Source organism: Prinia subflava, chromosome 4, assembly GCF_021018805.1.
Source record: "Prinia subflava isolate CZ2003 ecotype Zambia chromosome 4, Cam_Psub_1.2, whole genome shotgun sequence".
Lineage (NCBI taxonomy): Eukaryota > Metazoa > Chordata > Aves > Passeriformes > Cisticolidae > Prinia > Prinia subflava.
In genome coordinates, this window is record NC_086250.1 from 47769787 (window position 1) to 47788447 (window position 18661).

The window sequence follows — 18661 nt, forward strand, 5'->3', positions numbered from 1 at the left end:
ATGTACAGTCAATTTCAGATTATTTTGGTAGTGTAGATAAAGTGGTCACATGCTTTACATTCACTATTGGAAGGTCAGTATCCCTTTGGATGTTGAAGGGATTTTAATTCTTAATTGCTGTTAAATCTATTGGGAGTTAAGCAGAGAAACCTCTGGCAAAACTCATGAAATTTCAGATTTCTAGTCCTTTACATTTCTATCTATAGCTATAAAGATTTCCTTGCTGGGCCTTCTGAAATTGAGAGCATGTAATCCTTTTAACTGGGATTTCAGTGTTACTTTTGGACAGGGAAAGAAAATCTATGAAGTTCTTATTTAATACACGGAACCTCATGAGTAGGTGAAAGGCATTCCTAAGGAGCAGTTTAACACAAACACAAATAGATTGCTTTTATTACTGAAATAGTAAGAACAAAAAGGCAGAAAGGTAAGCAGATGTATGTTAGGCTCACAGATGTACATGAGTCATGTATGGCACACATACATTAAAAGTGTGCAAAGAGGCACTTTATCTTAGTGTAGTGTCCTTGAGTGGGGGCTGACTTGTGGATTTTCCTTTGCCTTTGTTGATAAATCTTGGGGCGGGGCGGGGGTGGGGGGGCAAAACAGTAGAGTCTAAGTTAAATACACAAGTTCTGAAGCTTATTTATGGAGTAAGAGTGGGGAGAATAATTTTTTTCTAATATTTATTAAGATGTAGGTCAAATAATTTACTGGTAGCAGACTGAGAGAAAAAAAAAGACAATCTATTTTAAGAACCAATTTAGATTTTCACATAAATGGAAATCAAGAATAATTCTACTGCATTACACAGAAGTATAAGGGCTGGTGCAAGGTCAGAATGAAGCCTCTTCTGTTTTCTGTTCAAAATGAATTTAAATCAGGATGACTGCACTGATTTCAGCAACTTCAGGCTGTTTTTAAACCAGATGAAAATTTGGCATTCAGTTATCACAATAAATAATTCAGCTAATATTTTTCTAAGGAAAGAGATGTAGATGAAGACTAATGTAGCTGCAGTTCCCAATGAGCACCATCTGGTGCAAGGTGCACTACTGGTCAAATGCAGAGACCCCTCCAACCTATCAATGTATCTACTGCATCCAAACCTGTACTTTGTATTTGACCTTGTCCTAAACTCCCACTGATGCCAGTGGGAACTCCATGTGCAACAAGGTCTTTTATTCTGGCTGTCAAATATCAATATTTTCAAAATGTTGACTTGGGCAGGAGTTGACATAATTCACATTTGGGGCTTTACATTGAAACAGTTGAATTCCATTTGGAGTACAGTACTAGCCCCATAAACCCATCTCTAAAAATCTCACTCTGAAAAGAGGATTAGTGTACATGTGTTGCATTCGCTCCCTTTTTTCCATAACCTTTTAATGCCTCAGGGATTGAGTTTCACTAGACACAGTGGGAGAATCCTGGTACATCTGGTTTCCCTGTGGTCTTACATGATGACTGAACAGCCTCACAGCTTTTGCAGTCAGGTTCCCTATGGGCTTACACTGTGATTAGATTTGTTCACCACAAATATATCCTTGTTTGCAATGAAGATACGAATGAATTGAGCTTCTGTTTATGCATCCCATTTGCAACTAGGATTTCATAGAATCATACAGTAAATTAGGTTGGAAAGGACCTCTGGAGGTCACCTTGTAGATTTCTTGGCTCAGACTCTTCCCCAAGATGATTTCTGTTTTCCCTTTTTTTTTGGATGGATAGTTTAGAATATCCTTTCATCTGACAGTGTCCTCTGCTTTTCTACTTCTCCTAGATGTAGTCACCCCAGCCAACATGGATGCTGTGTTTTAAAATATCATATATCGGATTTTTAAAAATTAAGTGTACCAACAAGATTAAATTTTGAAATGTGAATTTGGGCATGGAAGGTTAAAGATGTATCAGTCATGCAGCTGTTCCTGAATGTTTAAACAAATAGCCCATCACCTGTTTGGCTTTTTTTCACAGTGGGAGATGAATCGCCGGAGCGAGAGGGTAGCAGTGGCCTGGGCATGCCTTTGGCACCCAGGGAGACACAGCTGTCTGTCTCTTCCTAGGCAGGATTTGGGCTTAGCCAGCACCCTGTGCATCAGGACAGCCTGCTGCCATAGCCCTGGCATGGGGGATGGTTGTGGCAACTTCTGTGGCATTCAGAAGGCTGTATGGTCACCCTTTTAGAAGAGCTGGATTTCAAGTCAAGACAATAAAATTTTTTGAGCTGACTTCATAGAGATTAGCACTAGAGCCATAATTGTTACTAAATAATACACACTTTTTCTCTGAAAAGCACTTTCTGCCTATTTTTAATATAACATATATTTTTGTGATTAGTGGGTTTTTTCTGCAAATACAATAGGATGAAAAACATGGCTGTGTGACATTTAGTGCTAAATAGTGGTTTCTTATTGGCTGTTGCTCCACATATACAATCATTATCCTTAATTTTATTTTTTTACTTACTTTTTATGAAAAAGGACTTTGTTTCAGTAGATATAGATCACTCTCTAGATTATATACTGTCTCCAAATATCAGATAGACTTTTGGAATTTGATCACAAATGGTGTTTCTGAAAAGAACAAAGTTTTAAAAAGCTTAATTGTTCCTTGCTTTTCATGCAGATGCTGAAATAAATATGTGCTATTGAGGAAAAATGAGTCAATGTGGCTTCTGCTGATCTTCCAGGTAATTTGAATAGATAAAAAATAAAATTTAAAACTGCTACCATGGTACTTATGAGCAGTCGTGTTACGTTAAAGACTGAGAAATAAATGCAGGTATTGAGCATTTAATTTCCATAGCCATATCAATTCAGAAATACATTGGCAGAAAATGTCCTTGAAAAGTTCTAGAATTAAAGACATTCTCATTTCACAGGTAACTCATGAAATGAAAAGCGAACAGATTTTGATAAAGTGACCCTATTCTTCACTTTAATTCTTCTATGATTAAAATTGGTCATGTTTTAGGATGGTTGCTTTTCTGAGAGGGTAGGGAATGACATGGAGTCACATTATTTATTATTAGCACTGTCACAGTGTGTGCAATCAGCTGCACAAACAGAAGAATGGAAAAACAGAAGAAAAACTCTTCTAAGTTTTACAGAACTGTGTTGCTCTGCAGTGTTTCAAGTCTGTTCAGGAAAAGAGGTAATTTTCATGCTTTTATACTTGCCAGGTGGAGAGTAGCAGTATGAAGATGTATATAAAATTTTAGTGCCTTCAGTGAATGGTAGCTGAGAAAAGTGCTGGTACTGTTGATTCCAGTTGAAATTTCCAAGACAATGACTAGTGAGGAGGAACATGGCCAATACAGGAAGACTAAAGCAGAACACAAACTTTAATCCCAAACAGCAGCAACATCTAGTTTCCTGCATCGGTGCGCTTGTGGACACAATTCTCTCTTCCCTGCCTCTAATGTTTGCAGCTCCTAGGTCTGATGTAGGGCACTCTGCTTTCAGGCCTTCACTTACACTGTGTAATGCACCTCCAGCAAATTTGCTGATGACACTAAGCTGTGTTGTGGAGATGACCCCCAGAGCAAAGAGATGCCTTCCAGAGGGACCTTGACAGGCTCGAGTGGTGGTCCCATCTCATGAAGTCAACAAGGCCAAGTGCAAGGTCCTATAGCTGGGTTAGAGCAATCCCAGACACAGCTACAGGCTGAGTGGAGAGGTGATTCAGAGCTGCCCTGGAGAGAAAGACTTGGGGGATGATGGTTGATGAAAAACTCAACATGACCCAGCAGCATGCACTCGTAGCCCATAAAACCAACTGTGTCCTGGGCTATATCAAAGGAGCGTGGCCAGCAGGTCGGAGGAGGTGATTATCCTGTTCTACTCTGCTCTTGTGAGACCCCACCTGGACTGCTGGGTACGGTCCTGGTGCTCCCAACAGAAGAAGGGCATGGAACTCTTGGACCAAGTCCAGAGGAGGGCCATGAAGCTGATGACTGGAGCACTTCCCCTAAAAGGGTGACAAAGTTGAGGGTGTTCAGCCTGGAGAGGAGAAGGTTGCATAGAGACTTCATGGCAGCCTTCCAATATCTGAGGGGGGCTACAGGGAAGCCAGAGATGGACACTTCATCAGGAACTGTAGTGACGGGACAGTGAGTAATGGGTACAAACTGAAAGAGGGGAAATTTAGGTTAGATATTAGGAAAAAAATTTTAACTGTGATGGTGGTGAGACATTGGAACAAGTTGCCCAGGGAGGCTGTGGATGCTCCAGTCCTGGCAATGTTCAAGGCCAGTTTGGATAAGGCCTTGAGCAACCTGGTTTGGGGGAAAGTGTCCCTGTCCATGGCAGGGAGGGTTGGGACTATATGGTCTTTAAGGGCCATTCCAACCCCTTAAAACTCTATGATTCTATGATTATATGGGTCTCTTTGCTTAGCACACTAAAGGGACATTTTATTTTTCTCATGAAAATTTCTGTTTTGATCTGATCAGATGAATGATCCAGAAACAAAAGGCTCTGCTGACTGTCTAGTATGCCTGTACCTTAATGTGACAGAGCTTCCCACACATTTTCAAATTCCATTACAGAGAAACTGAGCTGAGGAGACAGTACAAGGTCTGGAAATGTTTTGAATGCTTATAGAATTTTATTGTTGTTTTAATTTTGGTTCAAAGAAAGATGTACTTTTGTTATTTACCATATCATACCTGGTATGTAAATTACAGGATGCTTGCTGGAAAACTTGTTTTCCAAATGTAATATTTGGTGTTACTGTGTATTCATGTGAACTGAAAACCTTTGTGATTTAAAAACTGATTATATTCTTTAAGAATTGAACACTTAGCAGTGTACTCATTGTCTAATGTATTAAAAACGTGTCCCTTGAAAGTTCGGAAGATTGATTTCAGCAGGAATTAAGTAGTTTGGGTCCTGTGCATCAATAGTCACATCAGATCATGCCTAAACTGCATTTGGTTCTGAATTTGGGATCTCACATTTTTATCTGGTGAACAACACATACTTCCTGTTGACTTCAGATCATTTACTATTTGTTTTAAGTGTAAACTGGGAGGACAACCAGACTCAAGCTCTCATTTCCAACACTCATTACACCAGTTTAAATCTGCCAAACCTTTCATCAGATGTAGAAATGAATGGAAAGGTTCCTTCTGTAGCATAATAATTAATGCATTTACCATGTTAACAGACCTATTACAGTTCATCCATTTAGACATGTTTAACTTGTTATAAACAGTGAACTCCCCTTCTGACAAAGCTCATGTAAAGAGCATCATGCAAAGAGGGCTGTGTTTAACTGTGTCTAGTCAGTACACAAGAGTCTGGGCTAGTCCATGGACAGCTCCCATGGAAAGGCAGAGTGGCTGAGAACCACAAGCACAACACACTCCAGAAAACCCACTGAGTATCCTGGAGATACCAACTCCTTCCTGTGACTCCATCGTAAGCCAGTGGTTCTCCTTCCACTTGGCCCCAAGGATACAATTGGGATGCAAGCATTAATACCTGTAAACATATAAAGGGCTTCAAATGCACGATGTCATAGAATTGCCAGGTCTCACAATAGTATTAAAGCAGCATCACCAGCAGCAGCAGGATTTATCTGAGTAGGAGAGAGGTCTACCAGCATTCACACACCCAGAGAAGCAAGTCCATTAGCAACTGTGTGAAGCCTTTGTATCCCAGCCCCAGGTACTGCTCTACACAGAATGGTAAGGCCTAGCTGGTGTGAACACTTGAAGGTCTGTCAGAAGAAATGAAGGCCTTCTGTTCATTCAGACACTGTACATGGACTGTTAAATGTTTCAGCATGGCTGTTTTTTGGGTATGCTATTGTTAAAGTATAAATCATAGCAGTCAAAAGCTACTCTTTCTTGTCCTGCAGGTTTTTTTGTTATCAGAGGATAGCTTGTGTTTGTTCAGAGGTGGACATCGTCAGGCTGTTTCTACTTTCTGCTCTGAAAACAGCTACTAATAGTATTAGCTTAGTGCACAAAGTGAACTGATTTGTGAAATAGTTGAAATCCTGAAAGAGCTAGAACCCTGTTTTCACAAAATGCTGGGATAAAACTAGCTCTTTTAAAGTTGAAAAGAGTACAATTCTAATAACTAAAGCAATAGAATATGATATTTCATTAAAACAAAAACCAAAATAACAGAAAATAGTTTTTTATATCCTTGTGTCTCCAGCTAGAAAACCGACATAAATAGTTTTCAATAAAGACATATGTAAGATATGTTGAAAATTCATAATCAAAAGGAAAAACAAATACTTCGTTTTCCCTGTACCATGCAAACAGGATTCTTTACAACTACAAGCTGACTGTGAAAGTAAGGGGACCAGCTCCCTGAAGTGCTTTAAAGTAACAGTTACTGAAATGGGATAAACAAGTAGTAGGACCAAGAGAAGTACAATCACTGCACAAACGTTAACTGAAATTATACCTTATGATACATTAGTTCATAAAGTTATCTAATATAAGCAAAAGTAGATAAGAAAATAATAGTCAACAGAAGGAATTTCAACAGTTTCAGTAATTTCTGTCATCTCAATTTGCCTTTTCATAAGAATTACTTCATCAAGTTGATGACAAATGAAACGTCAAATTTTATTAAGACAGAAGAAAAACAAGGGTATCTGATTTTACATGCAAGTAATTGAGAAATGCAAGTCTTAAACAATAAAGCTTCTATCAGAACCCAGGAAACAAAGCCATTATACTGTGCAAACATCTTTCAATGAAGTACATACAGCTTTGGACAAATAATAGAGTTTCTTGTGTCCCTACTGCCTGAAGATAATTAACTCTGTTAAAATTTTGCTCCCCTGCAGTGAAACTGCCCAGTTCTGTGAAAATATTGCCAGGGATTGCCAAGGTGTAGATAAAGGAGTCTGTGAAAATTTGCTTGTGTTAAAATATCTTTTACTGAAAAAAAGGCAAATATTTTTAATTTTGGGAACTATAAAGTGAATTGAGTGGCAATTCTGTGTTTGTGGGTTTTTGTTTGTTTTTGTCTGTTTTGTTTAGCTAAGCTGGAACATCGAAGATCACACTTCAATCTATGCTTGCACCCACTCAGTTGAATTATTACATGCAGGATCATGTACTGCTGCTAGGCAGCTTTCAGAGGTGGTATTTCTGTCTGAAGCTCCTCTTAGGACTGTAAATTTCCTTTGTACACAGTAATTGTGCATTGTGTCCCTTTCTGCCAAAAATGGCACGCAGGAATCAGGATTTGGAGAACACGATCTGCCCACTCAATTACTTACATAAGACCTGCCCATAGCCATTGCTTTGTGCTCTACTGAACAGAGACACAGAGGAAGTGGAAGAACAGTATCAAAATACATCACTCTGAAAGGTAAAAGCCAGGATTTCTAGCCAAGACTGGCAGTGTCCACAGCACAAGATCAGAAGAAAATTCTGAGAGCTCACCTTCCTGTGCTCCTTATTCTGAGGCTGTTAAAGATTGTGCTCCTTGGCTCAAGCTGGAACACCCCAACAAGTCAGAGAGACTTGTGGCAGACATTCTTGGCTAAGCCATTTCACCTTTGGTACTTAAAGAAACAGGTCCTAGACACACTTCTTTCTTTCAACCATATACCATGCAATCTGACTGAGCATGAATAGAGGAAGACTGTTTACATCTCCTATTTTGCACCAGGATTTTTTACTTTGGTTTTGGTCCTAATCTTCTGTGGAAGTTATATGCCTAAATGAGAGAAGCCTAAATGTTTAGCTAACAACATAGGTTTGTCATGAGGAATACACTCAGGAACAATGGACTAATTGACTAAACCCATGATTTAAACAGATTCTTTCTACACTGTAAAAGAAACATATGCACAATGATCTTGTTATAATTCTAATAACCTTCTAATGCATAAACACACAGAATTCCTCATCGATACAGTTAAGTCTTCAGTTTTTGGAGAAAAAAGTACAAACACCGAATTAACTAAGCCTTAAACCAGGTGTGCCTAGAAATAAGATGAGTACAAAAAATAAACAAGAGACAAAGCCCATATCGCTAATCTGATTTACTTAGCCTTATATATACTTTTATGTGAAATACATGTTAAGTAAAAATGGTGATCTCATTCTTAGGTGTATCTACTTGGTAATAAGAACACAGGCTACAGGAATGACATATTCTAAAACAAAAATAAAAATATTCTAAAAGAAAAGGTCTTTCATTCTTCCTAGTTCTCTTAAGTCTCATCCATGTGACAGCAGAAGTGAGCTGTTAGGTGTTAACTGTCATTACAGAGAACGTGAATGTGAGCACACAAGTGAGAGCAGTCTGCTCACTTGCTATCGAGTTAGGGCTTATTTCAAAACTCTTGTCATCTAGACTAGGAAGATTAATAGCTGCTTCCTCCTGACTAAACATTGAAACCAAATTTATCAAATTTGTTGATGGCCTCCCTCACATGCTAAATTTATAAACTTTTACTGTGAACCACTCTATAGTTTTACTTCCCCATTCAAAAAGTTTTTACCCTTATCTAAGGCAATATTTAATCACAATATAAAATTATCTTTTTGTAATGAGGACAGATCGTACAAATCCCTTTTACTGCGTACAGTCTTGACTCTGTTGTACTGAACAGTAAGAGGGGTTTGCAGGAATATCTACTACATATTTTTTGAAAGTTATCCAGAACCAAAGCTCAGTCTTACACCCAACCCCAAATTGTGTTCGGAAATTCACTTCATCTGAGCATTTTCTTGAAGTCACTGCTGCCCATTCCTTCTCCTTGCATACAAGCCAAGGCAGGCGCAGAATCCGACGACACTGACAGCAAGGCCCAGGAGGAAGGCAATGGTGTCTCCCGCATCCAGGGCTTCAGCTACTGGCAGCACCAGCAGCAGTGACACGAGGACTAGGAAAAGTCTTGAGGCATTCTCGGTTGAAGGCATGCTGACGACCAGCTGACCCCAAGGGGAAGTTAAATGAAGGAAGTGGTGGACAAGAGGTACTTCCCTGGTATCTATAAGGAAAACAAAAGGAACATTACAGGATTTTCCTTCCTTTCCCCCTGGATTTGTCTTGCCAAAAGCCAACTGATTTATGTATTACAGGTATTTTTGTGGGGCTCATGATATTTAGGTTTTATCTTCCCAATTACAAAAGCAAATGACTTATTATCAGGAGACAGCCACAGTGGATTTGCTATCTTGTTATGTAACTCTGTGGAAACTAATCTTTTGAAGACGTACCGTGAGGTAAAGTCAGAACAGGCTCTCCTGCCTGCAGCTGCCAGAGCCTGCTCACCTGGTGCTTTACTACACGGGCCTGTTTCACCAGGCGCTTAGGGCCGGAGGCCGCTGCACATCGCTCACCCACACCTCCTATCAGGGCATTCTCGGCATCCGTGAGCATGGACAGACTACGGTACACTGGGCAGGGCGTGAATTTAACCTCCCGGGCAGTGCCACCGTGCGCACCCTCACTGCGGGACAAATGACTGTCGTGGTTCCTACAACTTGGAAAGGTGGCCCCAGGGAGCACGCCGGGACCGCCCTCTCCGCAGTAGTTCTTCCCGCGCGGGTGGCTCGTTCCCGGGCTGCACTCGACACAAACCTGCGCCAGGATAAGCGGCTGCTCCGCTCGCCCCGGCGGGGCCAGTGCCGGGCTCCGCCCGCCCCGCACGCCGGCCGGACCCCGCCAGCCCCGGGCGCCCGCGCCGCCCCGTCCCGTCCGCCGCCGCGGGACTGCGGGACGGCCGCTCCCTGGGGCAGCCCCCGGCAGGCCCTGCCCGCACGGTGCCCCTCAGTCACCTCCTGCCGCCGGCTCCGGGCTGGGGCCGTTCCCGCTCCGCGCCGCCCGCGGGGCGGTCAGCAGCTGAAGGCGCCGGCCCGCGCCGCCCCGCCGAGCTCCCACAGCCCGGCCGCGGCCATGACAGGAAGGGGCGGTGGCGCGGCCGGGGGCGGGCGTGACCCGGCCGGGCCGCCTCCGCTCGGCTCCGCTGCCGCTGCCGCGCCCGCCCGCTGCGCCCCGCCGCGCCCACCGAGGTTCCCGGGATAGGCGCCGCCGGCAGCCCCGGGCCCCGCCGGTGGCCCCGGCAGCGGTGCTCGCCAGGCTGGCCTGGGCCGGGAGGGATGCGGCGGGGCCGGGCGCCTCCCGGGAGCCCTGGCCGGGGGTGCCGGCTGCTCCTCAGGGCCGCTCCCAGCCGGAGCCCCGAGTGCCCGTGGTCCGATGAACCTCGGCCCGTGAGAATGTCAGCAGAGAGCAGGGGCCACGTACCCTCACTGCGGCTCCACGGAAGTGGGGGTATAGAAACACACGATTTGGGCTGGTTGTCTGATTGATTTTTGCAAATAAACGAGTAGAAGTCACCATGAGTTTCCATCATTACAGATTTAGGCCCTTGTGATAACAGCACTAATATGTGCCATCATAACCAGTTCCTGCTCTGAGGAAAGCAGTTAAAGCAATTTGATATGGTGGAGAGCAGCCTGCTACCTTGTAAAACAGAAAACTAAGGGAAGTGTTAACAGGTAGTTGAGAGCACTCCTCAAGATCTTAGCTCATCCCAGTTTTTATCTTATGTATGCTTTGGATAAGGCTGCTTGTAGAAATTGCCTATTAGCCTGTTTTGTTGCACTAGGTAGTTCCTAAGCAGAGCCCAGTCTATATTTCAGTGGCAAAGGTGTCTGCCTAAGTTTAGATAAAGGACCAGTCAGCAATTTTTTTAAGTTCATAGTATGTCCCTTTGGAGTGCTCAGAGAAATAACCCAAAGAAACTGTTAATTTAATGTCAAAATCAGTCTCGAATTTATAAGCATTCATTACAAGCATTAGCTCATGACTGGGAACCCATGTCATTACTATGTTCCCCATAACTTCTGTAAAAAAAGCAACCCTTATAAACATTTCTCTTTGCCAAAACAGTTTCTGATGAGCTTCTTTAAATAGAAGTGGAGATTCAGATAGGACATTCAACATACATACAGCTTTGCTTCTGCCTTGTGAAATTTCACTGTAATTGCTTTTGAGCAGACTTTCTTCATGGTTATAGAAACTTCACACGTTGAGGTGGGATGTTACTGTTGTGCCGATCATAATCCTTTTATTAATGCCCTTCTTTTCCCCATCAGTCAAGATCCATCAGCTATCAATTGTCATAGATGATAAATTTCCAGGGATAGAAACATCTTTTTGCTCCTTTATTCAAAGTACTATGAGAGCATCATTATAAGCAGCAGTGCCTAGACTCTGATAATGTAAATAATAATGAATATATATAACTCAATATAACTCATAAGCATCCTTTTTATTAATGAAATGACTATTTCACAGTTTTTCAGATCTTAAATACTTGATTCTTCATGTTCAGTTCTGAAGGCATTTTCTTAATAAGCTGATGCCAGATAAACTCACTGGAGAAAAATCTTGAAATTTCTGAGAATGTCATGGCACGGAGAAGGGTAATGCCGTGATGCCGAGCCCATCCCTTAATCAGTCACAGATAAATCATAGCCCCTAAAGAACCTGAAGAATGCAATTTGAAGTGCAGGATGTGTCATCTCAATCACTGCTGTGACCTCAGAAGAATGGGCCTTGGAGTCCTGGCCCTCTTAATTCCTTGCTTAGCCTATTTACTTCATCCTGCACTGGTGACAAGTAAATTCTACACTGTTCTGCAATGTCAAAAATGTTGAATTCATCCCTCTAAATTTTGGTGCTGTATTTGTTGTCGCCACCACTTACCAGCTAAAATTTTCAGTAGTTGGCATTTAGTCGCACAAAACAGACACAAAGGGATTGAACAATGACTTTCAAGTCTATCTTTTATAACTAGAAATGTCAGTACCAAAAAGCTGTGGCATTTCTGGACCTAAATATATTGAAGGTGAGGAGTGTAAAATCCAAGAGAAAGACAGGGCTTAACACACTCCTAATATCTCAAGAACTGTACACATTCACAGGCAGTTGAAATGACACAAAGTACAGTATGCAGTTATAAAATACTGATTGTAAGATATATAATTTGTTAGTAACATCATGGAAGTGCCATTGAGAGCTAGAAAACAGTGCCATTTGGGGATATTTCTTTGGCTTATTAGCTCTTTCAATGCCACTGCATTTTGTAGCTCTGGCTTTAGAAACAGCGCTTATTTGGAAAAAAGCCAACAAAATCCAGTCAAGGAAGCTCTGTTGGTTTTTGTGCTGTCAGAATAGCAGAGGAATGTGTATTCAGCTTCAAGCTCTGCCATCAACTTCCTGCATCACGTCAGGCAAATCTTCCTTTTGACCTATCACCGCTTTGATTGCTTAGCTCAAGCTATTATGTAACTAATATTCAGAGGAAAGTCAGAGAATTCCCAGAGCTGACAAGCTAAAGCTTTGTAAATTTTGAGCACAAGGCTAAGGAGGTAGGTATATGTGAGACTGGAAATTGAAAATAAAGTGTACTTTCTGGAGCAGAAAAAGCTGTAATCAGCTACACCCTGAAGGGGGTACTTGTGGGGTTTCTGGGTTGTTTTTTTTCTTCCTCCTTCTTGGTTCATCTAGTTTTTTGAGAGCCATTTGCTTATTGTGTGACCACACTGATTTGATGTCATACTTTCATCCCAGCCAGCAACCTAGCCCCACTTGGCCACTCGTTCGCTGCCCCACCAGCAGGCTTGGGAGAGAGAATCAGAAGGGTAAGAGTTAGAAATCTCATGGGCTGAGATAAAGATAATTTTATAGGGAAAGCAAAAGCTGCACTCACAGACAAAGCAAAACAAGGAGTTAATTCACTGCTTCCCATGGGCAGGCAGGTGTTCAGCCATCTGCAGGAGAGCAGGATCCCTTCACACATAACAGTTACTTGGTGCACTGGGTTTGCATGGCCAAGCTTTGGTAGCAGAGGGACTACAGGGGTGGCTTCTGTGAGAAGCTGCTAGAACCTTTTTCTGTGTCAGACAGAGCCAATCCCTGGCAGCTCCCAATATGTGTCCCTGGTCAAGGCTGGGCCAATCAGAAATGGTGGTAATGCCTCTGTGATAACAGATTTAAGAAAAAGAAGGAAAAAAAAAAGCTATTGCACAGAGAAGAGGGGGGTGAGAATATGTGAGAGGAACAACTCTGCAGACACCAAGGTCAGTGCAGGAGGGAGAGGAGGTGCTCCAGGCACTAGAGCTGAGGTCCCTTTGTTGGGCACCAACAACAGCCCAATAGAGGAACCTCAGCTCTGTGCTGCTTCTCCTGTCCTGACCATGCATCCTGATGGAATAGAGCCCAAGTCATGGATCTGGAGGGATGGAGGAAGCACGTGAAATGAGAAAATAATATCTGTCTGTGAAAGGACAGGGGATAGTAGTTAATGAAAAGGTATGTTCGGTATAGAGGTGGTTTAAGAATGTCATTTAAGTTGTATGTGTGGGCAAGAAAGGATTCCTGTAATGAGAAATAAATACAGTGGAACAGTTGGAAGATAGATAAATTATGTGGCATCTGAGTATATGCAAATGGTGTGGAATAAGGGGTGAAGATTGTATTGAGTTTGGCTGAGCTGGAATTCCTTTCCCCAAGCAGTCCTGACAGTGCTGTGCTCTGCACGGGTAGCTGGAAAGGTGCTGATAACACACCAGGGTTTTGGCTACAGCTGAGCAGAGATGTTTCTCTAACATTTCCTCCCTCTCCCTCTCATCAAGAGGCTGGGAGTGGACAAGATTCTGTGAGGGAACAGAACTAGGCTGACCCAAATTAACAAAAGGGATATTCCATACCATGTCATATCAGCTCAGATATAAAAGCTGAGGGAGAGAGGAGGAATGATGAGCATTCATTATTTTACAGTGTGGACCTTCCAGAACAGCTGTTATGCATGCTGAAGCCCTGTTTCCTGGGAAGTAGCTGAACATTCCTTGCTGATGGATTAACTTTTTCCCCCCTTTGCTTACACATTCACAAACTTTTGCCTTTTTATTTTCTTTAGTAAACTGCCTTATCTCAGCCTATGAGATTTCATCGTATTTCCTCTCCCCTTTCCCCTTTCCCCTTGGGAAGGGGAGTGATAGAGTGGCTGGAGGGGCATCTAGCACCCAGCCAAGCTCAACCTACTACATTTGGGAAGACAAATGCCATCACTACAATATGTCACCTCCTTCCTCTTTCTTCCCCCCACTTTACTTGCTGAGGATGATGTAATATATCTGGAATGTCCCCTCAGTCAGTTGAGGTCACCTGCTCTGGCTGTGTCGCCTCCCAACCTCCCATGGACCCTGAGCCCCCTTGCCAGTGTGGCAGTATGAAAAGCAGAGGAGGCCCTGGCTCTGTGTCAGCCCTGCTCAGAAACAACAAAAACAGCCTTACATTATCAGCACTGTGTACAGCACAAATACAAAACACAGCCCCATACCAGCCACTGTGAAGAAAATTAACTCTGCTGGCTGAAATGAGCATGTCTGAGAAACTTTCTGAATAATCTTTGGACATGAGTTGCACTGCTGTAATGAGAAAGGCTAACTCTGATAGTAGATAAGATGCTGAGTATGGGGCAGTGATTATCACTTCTGCATGCACACGTTCACCCTTGAGCTACTTTTCTCTGATGATACTTAATCTGACATTTTAGCTGACTATCACTATATCCTCATCTTTTCACTTTAGTCATAGATCTACATCTGGTTTTTCTCCTGCAACAAATATGACTTTCCTCATTTGGACTTCCCTGTGTCTTACTCCTTCTTTGAACAAATAGGCTCTACTGCAACGACCTCATTTACATCTGCAGAAAAAACCCCCAAAGTTAAAATAGAGAATTAATTACTTCTATCATTTTCCTTCTATATTACTTCCTATATTATATTCCTTCCATATTACTTCTATCACCTTTTCCATATTTGCTTCTTGGTCTGCTGTCACACAAATGTTGTTTTCATTATTTCTCTTATTCCCTCTCTTATTATCCCTTCCCTACCTATCCTGTGTGTCTATTTCATCCTTCCTTTTTTCCTTTCTGTTTCTCAAAGTCCTCAAGTTTCCCCTCAAATACAGGTAGTTAGTCACAAATCATTCTTGTCATAAAAACTCCCATAGGATTCCCTTCCTGTACCTATCCCTTCATTTGTTTTATTCCTGTCATCTCTAACCTCTCCAAACATGCTGTTCAAAACTGCTCTAATCCTTCATCTCCTTGTGTATGGCTCAATCCTTCCTCCATCAGCTGGATGGCACACTGATATCTCCACTTAACAACTTAGACATAAAGGCCTGTGTTTTGCCATTGGCTCTGACTGATGGACTCTTATTCCTCTTCCTAAATCCAGCAAACAGCTGAAAAACCCTAGTGAACTTCAAAAAAAGTCATTCTTTCCCATTTCTTCTTTACTTTTGCTTTTTGAATCTTTAGTGCTCGCTTCTCTTTATTCTGCTGCCGGGGGTGTGCTAGGCCTTTATCTGTGTTTTTTTCAGTTTTTGACTGTCTAGATATTGTCCCCTGGATGCTCCTATTGACAAATAGTGTTTTGAATACCATCCATGACTCATGTTTTCATCTTCTCCTCTTTTTATTCCTACTTGATTTTGTTGAAGTCTTACTGCTTGTAGCACAGGCTACTAACAGTTCTCTCTGACTGTATGACTTAGTCATGTCCTGTCTCTCCTTGTGACCCCTGCAGCTTTGTTTATTCAAAGTGCTGCTGCAAAGAGGCGTCTCTCTGGCTTCTCATTTTTACTGTGTTCCTTCTCTTAATCCTCCCTCTGGTGTTGCATTTCCTCTTTTGCTGAACAAAAAACAATTTTCTTCTCAGTCTTAGAAGATCTTTGCAGTATAAGCTTCCTTGATACTGGCTTAACCTATTACCATTGTCAGGAGGTTAACTTTTCCTTTTCTTTTGTCACCCTGGCAGACTCCTTCTGATCCCTCCAAGAAGCAAAAGTTGCTTCTTTCTGAGAGCACAGAAAGGCTTACAGAAAGAATGGTGCCATTTTTTTGATAGAAATTCTTTCCTTTGGGGTCACATACTTCCTGCTGTCCTTTATACAGACATGAAAATAAAGGATTAAATAGCCCAGTGATTCTTTTTCCCTCAGTCCTTTAGCCCGGCAGGGGATCTCCTCTGCCTGCTGGAATCTCTTTGAGCTCTCTTGCCAGCACTTGAGAGATGTCTCTGTGCAGTGCTGGCTGTAGCAGAGACATGGAGGAAGCTGCCAGCCCTGCAATAAAAAAAGCTCTGGAGTTGGTGCTGGCAGGAGGCAGGAGCAGGCAGACTGCAGGAGAGAGTGCAGAGGATGCCAGGCAGAGTTAAACACCCATTGATTGACTTCCCCACTGAACTCCACAGGGGAATGTGAGAGCTACTCATCAATAATGGCCAAGCTGGGGATTCCCTGTGATTATTACGAACACTGTCGTGCTTTTTGTGTATTATAAGAAGCAGGTTTTTTGAGCTTTTGTGGAAGCATAACAAAAGTAGAGGTGGATATCAGCTGGAATGATGCATCCAAACTACCTCCAGCCTTGAGAAAGTAAAGTCTGAATCTAGTTTTCTTGATTTCAGTGTTGTACTCATACAAGCTATTGAGATGTTCTCACATTCTTCAAGAGTGCTTCCACACATAGTTCGGATATTTTATATTGTTTGCCTGGAGGTTTTTTTTGAGAAAAATGTATTTTACAGTATTAGCCAGGAAAATGTATACAGCAGTAACAGTTCAGCTTCAGAGGGCCTGGTGATGACAACTTCATTAGTATTGAATGGTAAATAAAAGATACTGTTTAATACAAGAGAGACTGAATAAGAGTTAAAGGGGGAGTAGCAGCTGCCATCCACATGTTGTTTTCTATAGTGCCTCTTTTTTTTCCAAGGTGTGCTCTCTGACATTTTCTTGACTCCTGTGCATATGGTTGTTACAAGTAGGAGAAGTTTCATGAAAATAAAAATTGATTTTAACATCATAAACCTATGTAATAATGTGTTTCAAATCTAGTTCTAATCAACATCTTGATACCTGTTTGGAGGAAAAATGTCCACAGGTTTTTTTGGGTTTTTTTTCCCAACCTTTAGGTATTATTAGAAATAAAGTTTACCTTCTTATGGAGTTTGAGCCATCTAAATCTAAGCATGTTAGTTATAAATGAGAAAACTGACATTACATAAATTGTCCCTTTTATTTGCATGCCCAAAAAATGTTTTATTCAAAATTGGTGCCCCAAGAAATGTTTGCTGAAATTAGAAGGTAGTTTGGGAAAACAAAAAGTTACAGTTATTATGAAGGTAGTGTGTCTTTGTCAGATGAAGGGACAAAATTCTGAAAGAGGAGCTGTGCTACATGCCAAAATTCCTTACCTAGGGAAGGAGAATCCCAGAACTGCTTACTGTGAAAGGCATCTCTCAAGATCACTTAGTCAAACCACCTGGTTTTGAATAGCTCCAAGGATGGATACTCTGCACCCTCTCTGGGCAACCTGTTGGTGTTTCATCTGCTGTTATGGTAAAGAAGTTTTTTCATATGTTTAAATGGAGTTTTCTTTATTTCAGTTTGAACCCATTGTCTCTTATCCTGTCACTGGACATCACTGAAAAGAGACTGGCTCTCTTCTTTAAGCCCCCATCAGGTCTGTATGCTCACTGCTGCATATATGTATATGCATTGCTAACAACCTGCCTGCCTTCTCCAAGCTAGTGCATGCCTCTAATTTCAGCTTCTCCTCATATGCCAGGTGCTTCAGACCCTTAGTCACCTTCCTGGCCCTTTTCTAGACCCATTGCAGTCGTATCCATGTCACCCTGTACTGGGGAGCAAAGGACTGGACCCAGCAGTCCAGCTGTGTCTCAGGGTGCTGAGTGGCAGGATCACCTCTCTCTAACTGCTGGCAGTGCTTTTCCTAACACAGCTGAGGCGGCTGTTGGCAAAAATGATGTCCCTACAGTGTTGCTATGCCCTGTAAATTCCACACTGATCTGAGGAGTAGAAAGGTTTGGGAGGAATTTATGCACCCCTTGATTACTCTTAAAGTTACCACACATTAAATGCTCTGTAGTTCTGAGTCACTAGTTGTAACATGCTTTTGTGTAGTTCTTGCAATGGGTCTTTAAAAATGCAGCTCCCTATTTCTGTTCATCAGCTCAGCACTTTTTCTAAACAATCTTTTTAAGACTGACTCAAATCTTTCAGAACCCTTTTGTCATGGTCCACAGTTAAGAACCTGGTCAGGGTCCCAGCTGCTCAACTGTTATGCATGAAGAGTGAAAAGTCCTGATATACAGATTTTTGTGGAAGCATATCCAAGGCAAGAAGTAATTAAATTTATACACAGAGTTAAAAATTAACAAAGCTCGAAAAAGGAAAATGGGAAAGAATAGAAAATATCTGAGACACAATATTAAACTATGGGAAGACTCTTTTAAAGAAAGCAGTCATAATTGCAGATTATTCTGTTGAGAACTAATTAAAATATTTCAGTTCACCTTGGATGTTTTTATTTAAGGTTTCTTCAATACCTATCTAAAGTATTGTCTTATTGACTTATATTGGAATTTCCCCATTGCCTTCAGTAAGCCAATGAATCCACCTGTATCTGAAAAACAAGCGATTGTTTTTCCCAATATTATCAAAATTTCATAAATTTTCTGATGCATGTGCAGCAGTCCAATGGTAGTGGTAAGCCCATGGGAAAACCTATAAATAATTTCACCCAAAGTCATTTATCTTAGAGACTGGATGTAATTTTTTGG

The 18661-nt window shown here is 41.8% G+C and overlaps 1 protein-coding gene across 1 annotated transcript; it reads right to left on the reverse strand.

Moving 5' to 3' along the window:
• Nucleotides 1-6571: 6571 nt before the first annotated feature.
• On the reverse strand, nt 6572-9930 carry SMIM30 (small integral membrane protein 30). The gene is made up of 2 exons (XM_063396695.1): nt 9770-9930; nt 6572-8979 (listed from the first exon to the last, which is right to left on the reverse strand). Exon 2 carries the CDS (start codon nt 8906-8908, stop codon nt 8723-8725), a length of 186 nt encoding a protein of 61 aa, XP_063252765.1. The 5' UTR covers nt 8909-8979; nt 9770-9930; the 3' UTR covers nt 6572-8722.
• Nucleotides 9931-18661: the final 8731 nt, after the last annotated feature.

What these genes read in the sequence shown, in the direction of transcription:
- SMIM30 (XM_063396695.1), bottom strand. Translation starts at nt 8,908, where the DNA reads ATGCCTTCAACCGAGAATGCCTCAAGACTTTTCCTAGTCCTCGTGTCA.